The 17,220-nt window shown below is 42.5% G+C and overlaps 1 protein-coding gene and 1 non-coding gene across 5 annotated transcripts in view; both read right to left on the bottom strand.

Moving 5' to 3' along the window:
• Window positions 1-17,220, bottom strand: part of NFATC3 (nuclear factor of activated T cells 3) — a 143,104-nt gene that overhangs the window by 27,785 nt on the left and 98,099 nt on the right. For all 4 annotated transcript variants that reach the window (XM_053604677.1, XM_053604696.1, XM_053604685.1 and 1 more), the window contains exon 9: window positions 14,212-15,219. In XM_053604677.1, coding sequence (XP_053460652.1) covers window positions 14,212-15,219 — 1,008 coding nt within the window. The remainder of the gene's footprint in view (window positions 1-14,211; window positions 15,220-17,220) is intronic.
• Window positions 195-403, bottom strand: LOC128579919 (small nucleolar RNA U3). Its single transcript, XR_008378301.1, has one exon. It is a non-coding gene; the product is annotated as a small nucleolar RNA U3 (small nucleolar RNA).

Genomic DNA, 17,220 nt, shown 5'->3' with positions numbered 1-17,220 from the left:
AAGTGGTTGAAAACAAAGGAGGGCATGTTGCTGACGGTGTAGATATTCTACTCCATTTTTCCACATCTCAATTGGATTCTTCTTACCATTAGTAACTTGAAAATGTTATCTACTGAGAGCTCAATCAATTCCATCTACAGTTCTTTAGATGCCTTGGTAATTTCAACCAGGTTATGATTGTCAAAGTCAGTGAAACTTCTTTTTTTTTACTGTGTTCTCCCATGAAGGGAGAGAAGAATCATCATCAATGGCAAGTGGCAATTACAGTAAAGCAACTTCTAGAGCCGGCTTCACACTCAGGAGACAACACTGCGCCTCCTCCTCGTGGTTTCCTGTGCTTTACACATTCAGAGAGACTTCTCTAGTAACAAACTATAGAAATGATCACTGAAAGTATGGTCTTCAGTGAACCTTTTGTTATATTCTCCAATTAATAGGCCTATAACTGCTGCATATTCTTCAGATGACTTGCATATATATCATCCTGCTTGTCAATGACATTTGTTAACTGGGGAAAATGTTCATTTAAATCTCCTTTTGAGGGTAGCGCCTGTAGCTCAGTGGGTAGGTCACTGGGCACATGCGCCGAGGCTGGCAGGTTCAAACCCGGTCCAGGCCAGCTAAAACAACAACTACAACAAAAAAAATAACCCGGCATTGTGGCGGGGCCCTGTAATCCCAGCTACTTGGGAGGCAAGAGAATCACTTAACCCCAAGAGTTTGAGATTGCTGTGAGCTATGACGCCATGGGTAACAGCTTGAGACCGTCTCCCAAAAAAATAATAATTAAATAATTAAATCTGTGTTTTGAAAAATGATAGCTTTTGTCAAAATGCTTGGATTTTTTGTGCCATATATTATATGTAGACTTAGTTTTACCTTACAAAGTAATATTCAAGTCATTTTAATTTGGTATATCACACAGAAATTCTGTGTTCCTACAGAAATCTTCTTTCAATAATCCACAGTGCTGATTCTGTTCCTCATAAAATTTAACTATCTGGGGCAGCGTCTGTGGTTCAGTGGGTAGGGTGCCGGCCCCATATACCAAGGGTGGTAGGTTCAAACCCGGCCCTGGCCAAACTGCAACGAAAATAATAGCCGGGTGTTGTGGTGGGCGCTTGTAGTCCCAGTTACTCGGGAGGCTGAGGCAAGAGAATCGCCTGAGCCCAGGAGTTGGAGGGTGCTGTGAGCTGTGATGCCACGGCACTGTACTTTGGGAGACAGAGTGGAGACTTGGTCTCTAAAAAAAAATAATAATAATAATTTAACTATCTGTTCTCTCAGAGATAAAATTTTGGCTAATACCTGCCCTTGCATAGCCAACCCAGTTTAAAATGATGCTGTAAATCCATACTGACTACCTCATCATTCAACTTTAGCATGTTACAAAACTGAGGCTGTGCTGCGCTTGACAGAATATACTTAACAATGCTTACAGCTTGTTGCAAGGTGTCACTTAAAATAATTAGGTTTAGCACTGAGATTTTGCTATTGTAAGATACAATGAAAACAAATGAGAGCATCTGGATCTGTTAATATTTATTTTATTTTATTACTTTTTGTTGTTGTTGAGACAGTCTCACTTTATTGTCCCTGGTAGAGTGCTGTATCATCATAGCTCACAGCAACCTCAAACTCTTGGGTTCAAGAGGTTCTCTCGTCTCAGCCTCCCGAGTAGCTGGGACTACAGGCGCCTGCCACAACACCTGGCTATTTTTTAGAGACAGGATCTTGCACTTACTTAGGCTGGTCTCGAACCCGTGAGCTCAGGCAATCCACCAGCCTCAGCCTCCCGGTGGATCTGTTAAGTATTTTATCTGTGCAATAAATCCTCCATTTTTTACTGCCATGGATGGTCCACTGTCTATACAAAGACTCACTAAATTTACCAAATTCTGTCCAATTTCTCTGACAATTATCATTAAAGTTGTTGAAGGTAATTATTCCCCATGTTCTGTTCTTTTTACTAAAGACAGAGTCTCACTTTGTTGCCGTCAGTAGAGCTGTGGAGTCATAGCTCACAGCAACCTCAGACTCCTGGGCTCAAGCGATTCTCTTGCCTCAGCCTCCCAAGTAATTGGGATTATAGGCACCTGCCACAAGACGCGGCTATTTTTTGAGGTAGGGTCTCGCTCTAGCTCTGGCTGGTCTGCAACTTGGGAGCTCAGGAGATCTGCTGGCCCCTGCCTCACAGAGTGCTGTGATTACAGGTGTGAGTCACCGTGCCTGGCCATGTTCTGTTCTTCATGTTTTTTTCTATTATAATTTTTTATTAAATTGTAACTTTGTACACTGATGCATTTATGGGGTTCAGGGTACTGCTTCGATATACAATGTGAAATGCTTACATTGAACTAAGTAATACATCCATCACAATTATATTCATTTCTTTTTTTGTGTGTGTGTGTGATTTTTTTGGCTGGGGCTGGGTTTGAACCCGCCACCTCTGGCATATGGGACCGGTGCCCTACTCCTGAGCCACAGGCGCCGCCTATATTCATTTCTTAATAGTTTTGAAATGTACCATTGCATCATGCACATTGGGTGAGGTCCCCCCAAATACCCTCTCTCCTCCCGTATCCCCCCCCTTCCTTCTACTTTCTGGACTACAGTTACATTCTGCAGTTCATATGAGTATGTAGGTGATTATATATTGATTTCATAGTAGTATTGAGTACACTGGACATTTTTTTTTTCCATTCTTGAGATACTTTACTAAGAAGAATATGTTCCAGCTCCATCCAGGTAAACATAAAATATGTGAAGTCACCATCTTTTTTTATGGTTGCATAGCATTCCATGGTGTACATATACCACAATTTGTTAATCCATTCATTGGTCGAAGGGCACTTGGGCTGTTTCCATGTCTTGGCTATTATGAATTGGGCTGCAATAAACATTCTGGTGCAAATGGCTTTGTTGTAAAATAATTTGTGATCATCTGGGCATATACCCATGTTCTGTTCTTTTTTTTTTTTTGAGACAGAGCCTCGAGCTGTTGCCCTGGGTAGAGTACCTGTGGCATCACAGCTCACAGCAACCTCCAACTCCTGGGCTCAAGTGATTCTCTTGCCTCTGCCTCCCAAGCAGCTAGGACTACAGGTGCCCGCCACAATGCCCGGCTATTTTTCTTTGGCTGCAGCCGTCATTGTTGTTTGGCTGGCCTGGGCTGGATTCGAACCCACCAGCTCAGGTGTATGTGGCTGGCGCCTTAGCTGCTTGAGCCACAGGCACCGAGCCACTAATAGTTTACATTTTACAGATTGCTGGGGAAAACTGAGCTATTATTAGCAAAGTGCCTAGCACAGTGCTTGATAAAATGTTTTATTACCAAGAAACTGACAATTCATTAATTATTTTCAAATATACTTAATTTTTATTAAAAAAATTTTTTTTGAGACAGAGTCTCACTATGTCACCCTCAGTAGAGCACTGTGACACAGCAGCTCACAGCAACCTCAAACTCTTGGGCTTAAGCAATTCTCTTGCCTCAGCCTCCAAAGCAGCTGGGATTACAGGTGCCCACCAGAATGCCTGGCTATTTTTTTTGTTGTTGCAGTTGTCATTGTTTTAGCTGGCCAGGGCCGGGTTCGAACCTGACACCCTCAGTGTATGTGGCCAGTGCTCTGCCCACTGAGCTACAGGCGCTGAACCTATTTTTATTTTTTGAGACGGAGTCTCACTCTGTCCCCCTGGATAAAGTGCCGTGGCATCATAGCTCATAGCAACCTCAAAATTCTTAGGCTCAAGCAATCCTCTTGGCTCAGCCTCCCAAGTAGCTGTAGCTGGGACTAAAGGTGCCCACACACGCTTGCCTAGTTTTTCTATTATCAGTGAAGGTGGGGTGTCGCTCTTCCTCAGGCTGGCCTCTAACTCCTGAGCTCATAGGATCCTCCTGCCTTGACCTTCCAGAGTGCTGGAATTACAGGCATAAGCTACCATGCCCAGTCTAATTTTTCTACTTTTAGGGTCTCAGTGTTGCTTAGGCTGGTCTCAAACTCCTGACCTCAAGCAATCCTCTTGCCTCAGCCTCCTGGAGTACTAGGATTATAGGTATGAGCCCAGCCTGCATACAACTGATTTATATCTGTGGAGATAAAAAGACATACTTGATATACAAAAAAAATACAAGATCTCAAGTACTCACTCTTTCTTCATTAGATGTGAAAATTAATTTTTCTTATTATATATCCCAACGTGATGATGTCTAAAACCCTGAATCCCCATCGTGGTCCATCCTGCACAAGCTATGATGCAAAGCCTACGTGGACTATTTATGGGACTTTATTTTATTTTATATATATTATTTTGAGACAGTCTATGTCGCCCTTGGTAGAGTGCCGTGAAGTCACAGCTTATAGTAACCTCAAACTCTTGGGCTCAATCGATTCTCTTGCCTCAGCCTCCCAAGTAGCTGGAACTACAGGCACCTGCCACAAGGCCTGGCTAGTTTTTGTTTAAGGTGTCATTGTTGATTAGCTGGCCCAGGCTAGGTTTGAACCCGCCAACTTCAGTGTATGTGGCTGGCGCCGTAACCACTGTGCTATGGGCGCCGAGCCTATTTATGGGAATTTTTCTTTTTCTTTTTTTTGCAGTTTTTTGGCCCGGGGGTGGGTTTAAACCCACCACCTCCGACATGTGGGGCCGGTGCCCTACACCTTTGAGCCACAGGCACCGCCCTTTATGGGACTTTTTAACTTTTGGAATTATTTAACCTAAATATGTTTGAGGCTGAATGGCATATGTATGCTTCCCAAAAGAGATTCATGAGTTACCCAGTATCCCAGTTAAAAGAGGAAGTTCAGTACTATATACCTCTCTCCACCCCAATGCCCCTAAATAGATTTATTATAATACCTCATTCGCAATACACTCTCTTCATTGACTGTGCATGGCTATGGTTTATTTATTAAAATACAATAAACACCAGTGAATCAACTGGAGTTAACAGGACACTGACAATAATATTTACCTCTCTGTTCCTCTTGCATACCAACCTCTGGCCTGCCTCATCCAGGTGACCATGTGAATGTTATGTTTATCACTCCCTTGATTTAAAAAAAGCCTACTTGAAAGCAGGCTCTTCTCCTTGTTATTTACATACAGAACTGAGGCAGCTGAGGTCATGTCTAGAGTCTCTGTTTACTGTTGATTTAGCAATTGCCCTACATTCAGGATCAGTATGTTACTGCACAGAGCCTGCAAGTGGCAGTGTCAGTTTTCCCCACAGCAGCAGGTCAGGCTATATTTAACACGCATCCTATTCTGTGCTGAAGAGCTACAGCTGCTGCTTTGCTAGTATGTGAACAAAGGAAGACAAGTGAGAACCGGGGGTCTCTAATAGAACACTGTAAAAATCACAAATTAAAGGGGCCTGTATTTAAAGGTCTAAAACAGGCTTGTTTCACAATACTATAATATTCTCCCCCTCTTTTTAAACAGAATCAGTACCACACAATATAATCCCAATTAAAATGTTTAAAACACAGCTGTGATTAACTCTACATTTGTTTTAAAATCAGCTGTTATAACACTGAACCATCTGGTCAAAAAAAATAGGACATGAACAGTATAATGAACAGAAATGTTTAGGAAAAACTGCAATTCCAGGCACACAAACTGTAACACATGAGTATCTAATTGAAAATTTGATAACTGTAGAACACATTTTTCAAGGTGGAGCAATGACTTATGGAGGTATCAAAGAAAAATAATAAAGGCAAGTAGCAAAATAGTCTTAACTATGCCTTGGTTGAATAAGCATATTCATATGTTACAACTTTCCAAAGGAACTACTTGAAAGAGAACACTGCTTGGTTAAAGGTCAGTATTCTCCTGTTGTTATTGCCCCCAAGGAGTATTCCCCTGGAGAGACAACCACACTACTCTGAGACAAAGAAATGCTTCTGGGACCCTTCTGTGTTTGGAAAGCTTACATGCAGGACCAACATTATCTCAATAAACTGAGCAAAGATAATTATAATATTTAGTCTTTGGTTTAAAAAAAAATCAAAAACCCATGGGGAGGAGGAAAAAGATGATACTTTGCACAATTACAATAGACTAAATTGAGAATGTAATAAGACGAGGTCTCACTCTGGCTCAGGCTGGTCTCAAACTCCTGAGCTTAGGCAATCCACCAGCCTTGGCCTTCCAGAGTGCTAGGATTATAGGCGTGAGCCACTGCGCCCAGCCACATTCACATTTCTAAATGCAATAACAGTCAACTAATACTTGAATGATTCCTACAAGACTTAACCAGGTAAAAAAATCTCAAAAACTGGCTTCACACCCACAGAACAGTGGTTACAGCGCTGGCCACATGCACTGAGGCTTGCGAGTTTGAACCCTGCCAGGGCCAGCTAAACAATGACAACTGCAACAAAAAAACAGCCGGGTATTGTGATGGGCTCACAAGTAGCTGTGTAGCCCCAGCTACTTGGGAGCCTGAGGTAAGAGAATCGCTTAAGCCCAAGAGTTGGAGGTTACTGTGAGCTGTGATGCTCTGGCACTCTACCAAGGGCAACACAGTAAGACTCTGTCTCCAAAAAAACCCAAATAAATAAAAAAGTAAAAAATCTCAAAAATAAAGACAAAATTAATGAAAGTTATAAGATTATATGAGAAATATATTTAATTAGTATAGCACAACTGTTTAAAAGTTACTTGTACCCCTGTGGCTCAGTGGTAGGGTCCCAGCCCCATATACCGAGGGTGGCGGGTACAAACCTGGCCCAGGCCAAACTGCAACAAAAAATAGCTGGGCATTATGGCGGGCGCCTGTAGTCCCAGCTACTTGGGAGGCTGAGGCAAGAGAATCACTTAAGCCCAGGAGTTGGAGGTTGCTGTGAGCTTTGACGTCACAGCACTCTAGCGAGGGTGACAAAGTGAGACTCTGTCTCAAAAAAAAAAAAAAAAATTACTTATATCCTCTGGTTGTAGAGTAGAAATTACTTTGTACTGAAAAGTTAACATAAAATCTGAACTTGGCCTAACTGCAAAGTTCATTTCAATTGCTTCTAATCCTTGTGGTATATTATGGAGTTCAGGAACTATGACATACATCAGCGGTTCTCAACCTCTGGGTCATGACCCACAGGAACTGTATTAAAGGGCCGCAGCATTAGGAATGTTGAGAATCACGGAGATCCATGGTTTTTTAACTTTTATTTTATGAATTTAGACCAAGACTTTGCAGAACATCAGAATTGTATTAAGTATCTAGAAATTTTACCTTCAAAGGCAAATCCAAATGCCATAAACAATGAATCAACTGGGAAATACCAGAAATTAAATTTAGAGCTCAAGTTAATTATCAAATGTTCAATTTGCAAAAATGATACAGCAAGTAATCTGAGGTATCCTGTCATTTCAGGTCCCCCTCACTTTATCGTTTAATTTAAAAAAAATTTTTTTTTTTTTTTTTTTTGTAGAGACAGAGTCTCACTGTACCGCCCTCGGTAGAGTGCCGTGGCGTCACACGGCTCACAGCAACCTCTAACTCTTGGGCTTACGCGATTCTCTTGCCTCAGCCTCCCAAGCAGTTGGGACTACAGGCGCCCGCCACAACGCCCGGCTATTTTTTTGTTGCAGTTTGGCTGGGGCTGGGTTTGAACCCGCCACCCTCAGCATACGGGGCCGGCGCCCTACTCACTGAGCCACAGGCGCCGCCCAATTTAAAAAAAATTTTTAGGGCAGCGCCTGTGGCTCAGTGGGTAGGGCACAAGCCCCATATGTGGAGGGTGGCGGCTTCAATCCCAGCCCTGGACAAAGAATAGTCGGGCATTGTGGTGGGCACCTGTACTTGGGAGGCTGAGGCAAGAGAATAGCCTAAACCCAAGAGCTGGAGGTTGCTATGAGGTGTGACACTATGGCACTACTGAGGGCAATAAAGTAAGACTCTGTCTCTAAAAAAAAAAAATATTTTTTTTTAGAGGTAGGATCTCGATGTATTGCCCAGACTAGAGCCTGAACTTCTTGGCTCAAGCAATCCTCCCATCTCAACCTCCCAGGTAAGTTGAACCTCAGGCACAAGCCATTACACCGAGTACTTGCCCCCTCTTCTATAATTATTGTTTAGTATCACTGAGTTTCTATCAAGTCCCTGATAAAAGAGAGAATTCAATAGCCAGTCCTTGTCCCCTGTGAGGCTAAAATCTGGAAACTTTATTTGATCCTGTACCCCACATAATGAATGGACCAAAAATGAAATTGCTTTTACAACTGTTCTCATCTCTCTAGATCAGGGGTCCTCAAACTTTTTAAACAGGGGGCCGGTTCACTGTCCCTCAGACCGCTGGAGGGCCAGACTATAGTTTAAAAAAAAAAACTATGAACAAATTCTTATGCACACTGCACATATCTTATTTTGAAGTAAAAAAACAAAACGGGACAAATATAATCACACCGCCTCATGTGGCCCGCGGGCCGCAGTTTGAGGACTCCTACAAGATCTTCTGTTTTTGCAACATATTCAAAAGATGAAATACATCAAATTTTCACAAAAGCTTTTTTTAAATTCTAATTTGTTACCTACCCCTTCTCATACCCCCAAATCTGTCCATTTGTGGTAAGAAAGAGCAGGTTTAGCTTTGGTCTCTTTGTAGAAGTAGAAATGTCTTCCTCTTTTTTTTTTTTTTTTTGCAGTTTTTGGCCAGGGCTGGGTTTGAACCTGCCACCTCCGGCATGTGGGGCTGGCACCTTACTCCTTTGAGCCACAGGTACCACCTAAAATGTCTTCCTTTTTAAAGAAAATGAGCTGAAATACCCTTAGAGACTTCAATAAATCTTATATTTTCAGTTACATCATAAATGGCCGACAGGTCATCACTCAAGATCTCACTCTTTTTTTTGAGACACAGTCTCACTTTGTCACCCTTGGTAGAGTGCCATGGCATCATAGCTCACAGCAACCTCAAACTCTTAGGCTCAAGCGATCCTCTTGCCTCAGCCTCCCCGCCACAGTGCCCAGCTATTTTTAGAGACGTGGTCTGGTCTCGCTCTTGCTCAGGCTGGTCTTGAACCCACCTTGGCCTCCCAGTGTGTTAGGGTTACAGGCGTAAGCCACCGTGCCTGGCAAAGATCTCATTCTTTGTTTCAGGGTGAAAAATACTATGATTAGTTAGTAAAACAGCCAAAGAAGGAACAGGCAACATTTTAAAAGCAAATGCTTACAACAACCAAAAAAGGCAATGTATATTTGGAAAACCTTTAATTTTTTTTCAAATCTGATTTTCATAAAAGTAGTAGCCTCTTCTCTACCTCCTGGCTTCATTATTAAGCAGGCAGTGATATTTAAACCAGTTGTGCATAAAGAGCACAGCAAGATATCATTACCCTCAAGCACTCCTAATACAAGTATAGTATGACAGATTCAGATGCAGCTATGAACATGTGTTCACACAAATCTCCAAGAATTAAAAAATCCTTGAGGGATATCCTTTAGCACACAGTTCTAGCCACCATGACCAGCTGTTCCTGGGTGGCAGCTATAATGCCCTAAGAAAAAGACTGGACTAAAAACATCTGAATTTAGTCTCAGCTCTGCTGCTTACTGTGTGATCTTTGGAAAGTCCATTTCTTTTTTTTCTTTGTAGAGACAGAGTTTCACTTTATTGCCCTCGGTAGAGTGCCGTGGCATCACACAGCTCACAGCAACCTCTAACTCCTGGGCTTAGGTGATTCTCCTGCCTTAGCCTCCCGAGTAGCTGGGACTACAGGCGCCCACCACAACGCCCGGCTATTTTTTTGTTGCAGTTTGGCCGGGGCTGGGTTTGAACCCACCACCCTAGGCATATGGGGCCGGCACCCTGCTCACTGAGCCACAGGTGCCGCCTGGAAAGTCCATTTCTATAAATGTCACTGTGTACCTCAGATGTAACAGTAAGCACTGGGTTAGATAATAAATAGAAAAATGCTACGCAAATTTTAGGTGTTGCTTTACTTTACCTGTATAACTTCTGTTTATACACAAATAACCTCTTCTATTGTACCAGTTGCCCCCCTAGGCACAGATAATCAAGCTTTCCCAGATCTATCTCAGTTTTTGCATATATTGCTCGACTTGCCCTCTGATTCTCATTTACTGAAAACATACAGTTGACCCTTACATAACACAGGTTTCAACTTGAGCATCTGTGGCAATTTTTTTTAATCAATTAAATGTGGATCAAAAATACAGTATTCACAGGGTATGAAACTTTATTATACAAAGATCCTATGGAGGGCTAAATTTTTTTTGTTGTTGTTTGTTTTTGCAGTTTTTGACCAGGGCTGGGTTTGAACCGCCACCTCTGGTATATGGGGCCAGCATCCCCCTCCTTTGAGCCACAGGTGCCACCCAAGGGCTAACTTTTGTTATACTCAAGTTCCACAGGACCAGCTGCAGGATGTATATTAAGCTATATGTGGGCAGTCCTGGAACTGATCCCCCCACAATCCCTCCTACACACACACACACCCCAAGGCACAATTTCCCTCACTCCATGGGGAATTAGTTCCAGGACACCCTCCTCCCATTAAATACCAAAATACATGGATGCTCAAGTATCTTTTTTTTGGCCAGGGCTGGGCTTGAACCTGCCACCTCTGGCACATGGGGCCGGCGTCCTACTCCTTTGAGCCACAGGTACTACCCATGCTCAAGTTTCTCATATATTAAAATAGTGTAGTATTTGCATATAACCTATGCAAGGCTCCTTGTATAAATTTTGTTTTTTTGTTTTTGACAGAGTTTCACTTTGTTGCCCTGGGTAAAATGCCATAGGGTCATGGCTCACAGCAACCTCAAACTCCTAGACTCAAGTGATTCAGTTGCCTTAGCCTCCCGAGTAGCAGAGAGCCCACCACAATGCTCAGCTATTTCTTAGAGATGGAGTCTCGCTCTTGCTCAGGCTGGTCTTTTTTTATTTCCTGCAGACTCAGCCTCTCAAGTAGCTGAGTCTGCAGATGCCTGCCATAAATCCTGGCTATTTTTAAAGGCCGGGGTATTGCTCTGGCTCAGGCTGGTCTCGAACATGTGAGCTCAAGTAATCCACCGCCTCAGCCTCCCAGAGTGCTAGGATTATAGGCATGAGTCCCCACGCCGGGCCTTAATTTTTTTCTTGTCATTATTCCCCAAACAATACAGTATAACAACTGTTTACATAGCATTTACATTGTATTAGGTAAAATAAGTAATCTAAAGATGATTTAAAGTATGTAAGAGGGGGGCCTGATGTGGTGGCTTACACCTGTAATCCTAGCACTCTGGGAGGCCATGGTGGGTGGATTGCTTGAGCTCTCTAGTTCAGAGCAAGACCTTGTCTCTAAAAATAGCCAGGCGTTGTAGCAGACACCTGCAGTCCCAGCTACTCAGGAGGCTAAGGCAAGAGAGTTGGCTTGAGCCCAAGTGTTTGAGGTTGCTGTGAGCCATGCCTCCACGGCACTCTACCAAGGGTGACAAAGTGAGATTCTGTCTCAAAAAAAAGAAAAAAGAAAAAATATATATATACATGTTCAGACAGATGCAACAATCTCTTTTTTTCCTCAAATATTTTTAATACACAGATGGTTGAATCCATGGATGCAGAATCCACGGACTCAGAACACACAGATACGGAGGCCCAAATCTATTTGTTCTTGGCTCAAATATCACCTACTTACAAAAGCCTTGTGGAATCCTTCCTGTGATATCTAGTATATATCTCTGATTTTTTAATGTGCTTCTTTTATACCTTGGTTATGCTGACTCAGAGCTTCTGGACTGTATAGTCTATACTAGTCTAACCAGAAAGCCCCAGGAGATGGAGTGGCACATCTTATTAACCTTCCTTGCCTCCTTGTGTTTGGAACTTGGGATTTAGTACTAGATTTGTGACAAAGTAGAGAACTAAGCCTATCTAGATCTATAATAGATGGTTGGTCTTTAATTACTTTCATATCAGAGTAATGCAGAATCAGAGACAGAACTAAAATTCTCTGTGTTTCAGAATCTTCAGAATTTTCATATTGAATAACAGTTACAGGTAGCTTTCACTGAATTTTCATTTAGACACAATCTCATGACCATATAAATGATAAAGCCAAGAATAAAACTGCAACCTAAAAATCCTATCTTGGAGAACATTCTGTTATTGTGATGAACAGTAATCCTGAGTTCTCAAATTTATTGATTTCATAGAAACACAAATTCGCAAACCAATTCACTACTACATTTATATCAATACCTTCTTTTTATCTTGTGCCAACAGCTGTAGCACCCACAACAAACCAGTACCATCTTATACCACACCACTATGTGACTCAGCAAGCTGGCAGGGCTACAGGGGAGCAGGTTCTTTACTTGGATAAATCTCCTCAAGGACAAGAACTCTATCTTACTATGTTCCTATTATTCTCAGCATCTAGCTCTATGTCTTGCAAATGGATAGCATTCAGCAGTGTTCACTGAATAATGTCCCAGATTTCCAGTCTTTAGACCAGTGATTTTCAACCAGTGTGCCTTCAACTGGTGTGCCATGAGAGGATCTTAAGTGTGGTACGAAAAATTTTAAAGATCGTTAATTAAATTATTTTCAAAAGAAGATCAAAGCACTGTAAGTACGTTCTTTTTTTTTTGAGACAGAGTCTCAAGCTGTCACCCTTGTTAGAGTGCAGTGGCGACACAGCTCACAGCAACCTCCAATACTTGGGCTTAAGCAATTCTCTTGCCTCAGCCTCCCAAGTAGCTGAGTCTGCAGGTGCCTGCCACAACGCCCGGCTATTTATTGGTTGTAGTTGTCATTGTTGTTTGGCAGGCCTGGACTGGATTTGAACCCTCCAGCTCTGGTGTATGTAGCTGGTGCCTTAGCTACAGGTGCTGAGCCTCTTTTTTTTTTTTTTTTTTTGAGGCAGAGTCTCACTACATCACCCTTGGTAGAGTGCCATGGTGTAACAGCTCACAGCAACCACAAACTCTTGGGCTTAAGCCAGTGGTTCTCAACCTTATCGCCCCAATTTTGGTATATGTGACCAGTGCCCTACTCACTGATGATGGGCGCTGAGCCATACTATTTTTTTTTTTTGATCAACATAATTTAAGTGTCCACGGAAGATTAACTATTAGTTCAAGTGTGCCGTGAGACAAAAATGGTTGAAAACCACTGCCCTAGGCTAGGCGCCTGTGGCTCAAGAGGCTAAGGCGCCAGCCATATACACCTGAGCTGGCGGGTTCAAATCCAGCCCGGGCCCGCCAAACAACGACGGCTGCAACCAAAAAATAGCCGGGCGTTGTGGCAGGTGCCTGTAGTCCCAGCTACTTGGGAGGCAGAGGCAGGAGAATCGCTTGATCCCAGGAGCTGGAGGTTGCTGTGAGCTATGATGCCACAGTAACTCTACCCAGGGTGACAGCTTGAGGTTCTGTCTCAAAAATAAAAACAATAATAATAATAATAATAATAAAAGAAAAACACTGCCCTAGACACTGTGATTCACTATATGTTCTAGAAGAAGTTCTATTCAGCAACAAATATTAATGGTAAGATAGACTTTAAAGCATATACTTTCATATCTATTCTCAAAGAATATGTTATATTATATATATTACCATGTATTTCTCTATTCTCGAAGAATATATATTATAATATATTAACATATATTTCTCTCTCTTTTTTTTTTTTAATTGTTGGGGATTCATTGAGGGTACAATAAGCCAGGTTACACTGATTTTCTCTCTTTTTTTCTTTTGTAGAGACAAGAGTCTCAATTTATCGCCCTTGGTAGAGTGCCATGGCGTCACACAGCTCATAGCAACCTCCAACTCCTGGGCTTAGGTGGTTCTCTTGCCTCAGCCTCCCAGTAGCTGGGACTATAGGCGCCCACCACAATGCTCGGCTATTTTTTTGTTGCAGTTGGGCTGGGGGTGGGTTTGCAGTTTTTGGCTGGAGCCGGGTTTGAACCCACCACCTCTGGTATATGGGGCTGGTGCCTACTTCTTTGAGCTATAGGCACTGCCCTCAGGGCCGGGTTTGAACTTGGTACACCCTTGGTACATGGCCGGGGCCAGGTTTGAACTTGCCACCCTTGGCCGGCACCCTACTCACTGAGCCACAGGCGCTGCCCTAACATATATTTCTAACAACTTATTCAAAAGCCCAACCATATACCAATAAGCAATCCATGGTAACTATGGATTAGGTAAGACTCTGAAAGAAGAAAGTTCCTGCTTCAAGAACACACTGATGAACTTACCATCATCTAAAGTGATGTCCTGTAGACCAATGGTTGCAAAGTGAGGCTCTCGATCTTCAGGTTCAGGTTTAATGCTCACAGTTGCACCATCAGGTGGAAATGAAGCTACATCACACAAACTGTGACATATTAAGGATGAGGATGCAGAAAGATCTCCCTGGCCTGTACCTTGTGCTTGAGCTGAGTGCTGTCCAGAATGCATTCTGGTGTCTGGAGATGGTGATGAGGCAGTTCCTGAGCTAGGAGATTGGTAAGGCATAGGCTGCAGCTGAGGAGATGGTGGTCCAGAGAGTGGTGAACTAGCCAGGGGACAAGAGGATGCTGGGGAAGCTGATGCGGCTGATCCTGAATGTGAAGGACAGTACGTAATAGGTTGTAACTGAGGGGGAGGCTGACCTGTGACCTGGTTGGCCACTGGAGAAGAAAGAGATCTTTGTCCTGTATTTGAACAATGGTATCCCAATGACTGCAGGTGAGATGGGGTATGCACAGAATGAGGTGTATGTGCTAAGAGATGTCCTGTTGCGCTTGAATTTGAAGAATGAAATGGTGTGGATGACAGTGTTTGACAGCCAAAATTTACCAAACTAGGAACAGCTGCATCCTGCTGAAACAAAATTGGATCAAATTCTTGACTAGAGGCAGCATTAATAGGAAGACAAGTTGGTCCGTTGTACACAACATTAGTTTGCATAGGCTGATAGGAAGACCTCACGGGAGGTGTTGGTGTGACTTGAAAAGGCTGGTGTACAACTGGAGAAGGTATCATATGCTCTTCTTTACCAGCACTCTCATCCCTACACTGCAACTGTGGCAGATGGGATAAAGTTACCATGGATGCATATGTTTGCTGGATAGGACACACCACGCTTCTCTGTGCTGACAGTACACTGTCCTGTGGATGCGCTGAATCAGAGGAAGGTCTCTGGGTTTGGGCAGGACGAGGCACAGGCAAAGATGGTATACAGGACAAATCAATCTCTTCTCTGTGTTCTTGTTTCATCAGAACTGGAAAAAAAAAAAAAAGATTAAAGCAGATTATACTACATAATAACATAAAATAATCATGATAGACCTTCATCCTAGGCCACCCAACTCTAGCCATGTATTCAAGCCAGGAGGACAAACTCAAATGCCTTAAGGGAAGGCAGCTCATGTAAAATATTGTGTGTGTAGACATACATAGATGTACATACATTTTTGCCTGTGAAGACATAGATATCCCAGGGAAGATGCACAAGAAACTCACAAATGCTGTATTTACTGCGAGGAAGAAAAACTAGGTAACTAAAGGACAGAGGCAGGAGGGAGATTTACTTTTTACTGTATATACTTTTTGTGTCTCTTAAAAGTTTTTTACTGTGTATATACTACATATTGAAAATTAATATATTTTTTTAAACTCTCAAAATCCTACAGTCTAATAAAACATTCAATTTGAGGATCCCTGTGCTGAAATATTCCAGTCACTTGGTTTTGTATGTTGCATCAGATATCAGAAATCATGAACCTGACATTCATAAACCTTCTGGTTTACCTTCATCTCATTTGATTCTACATCATCATAGGAGGATTGAAAGAAGTACTAAAATATAGAAAAAGCTAATAAACAAATTCAGCAAAGTTTTACAAGATACAAAAATCAATATGCAAAAATAAGTTATATGTCTATATACTCGTAATAAACAATCCAAATGAAAATTAAGAAAACAAATCCAGGCTTGGCACCTGTAGCTCAAGTGGCTAAGGTGCCAGCCACATACACCAGAGCTGGAGGGTTCGAATCCAGCCCAGGCCTGCCAAACAACAATGACAACTACAACCAAAAAATAGCCGGGCATTGTGCATTGTGGCAGGAGCCTGTAGTCCCAGCTACTTGGGAAGCTGAGACAAGAGAATCACTTAAGCCCAGGAGTTGGAGGTTGCTGCAAGCTGGGATGCACTGCACTCTACTCAGGGTGATAGCTTGAGGCGCTGTCTCAGAAAAAAAAAAAAAAAGAAAGAAAGAAAACAATTCTACATGTAGTAGTATCAAAAAGAATAAACTACTTGGAAATAAGTTTAACCAAGGAGGGCAAGACGTGTACATTGAAAACTATAAAATGCTGCTTAATGAAACTGAATATCTAAGGCCAGGCATGGTGGCTCATGCCTGTAATTCTAACACTCTGGGAGGCTGAGGCAGGCGGATTGCCTAAGCCACAGGTTTGAGACCAGCCTGAACCAGAGCAAGACACCCCCCGCCAAACCTTAAAATAGCCAGGCATGGTGGTGGGTGCCTGTAGACCCAACTACTGGGGAAGGCTGAGGCAAGAGAATCACTTGAGCCCAAGATTTTGAGGTTGCTATGAGCTTTGATGCCATGGCACTCTACCAAGGTGACAAAGTGAGACTCTGTCTCAAAAAATAAAAGAAAAAGAAAAAAAAGTGACTCTCCAATTCAATATAATCCCTATCAAAATCCCACTGGTATTTTTTGCAGAAATAGAAAAACTCAGCCTAAAATACATAAGGAATCTTTTTTTTTTTTTTTTTGAGACAGAGTTTTACCATGTCACTCTCAGTAGAGTACTGTGTTGTCACACCTCACAGCAACCTCCAACTCTTGGGCTTGAGCGATTCTCTTGCTTCAGCTTCCCAAGTAGCTGGGACTACAGGTGCCCACCACAACACCTGCCTATTTTTTTACTGCCTTTGTTTAGTTGGCCTGGGCCGGGTTCAAACCCGCCACTCTCAGTGTATGTGGCTGGTCCTACAACCACTGTGCTACAGGCACTGAGCCAATACACAAGGAATCTTAAGGGACCCCTACATAGCCAACACAACTGACAAAAAGAAACAAAGCTGGGAGACTCTCACACTTCCTGATTTAAACTTGCTACAAAAAACTATAGTGATCAAAACAGTGTGGCACTTTTCTGAGGAGACACAGTAAATTTCACCCTTCTTCCCCACTTGAGTCCAAAACGAACAAAGAAATATGGCCAAGAAAACTTTAAATAGAGGCCA

Source organism: Nycticebus coucang, chromosome 2 (genome assembly GCF_027406575.1).
Source record: "Nycticebus coucang isolate mNycCou1 chromosome 2, mNycCou1.pri, whole genome shotgun sequence".
Taxonomy (NCBI): domain Eukaryota; kingdom Metazoa; phylum Chordata; class Mammalia; order Primates; family Lorisidae; genus Nycticebus; species Nycticebus coucang.
The sequence above is the reverse complement of the archived record's forward strand: the minus strand, read 5'-3'. Positions and strand labels throughout refer to the sequence as shown.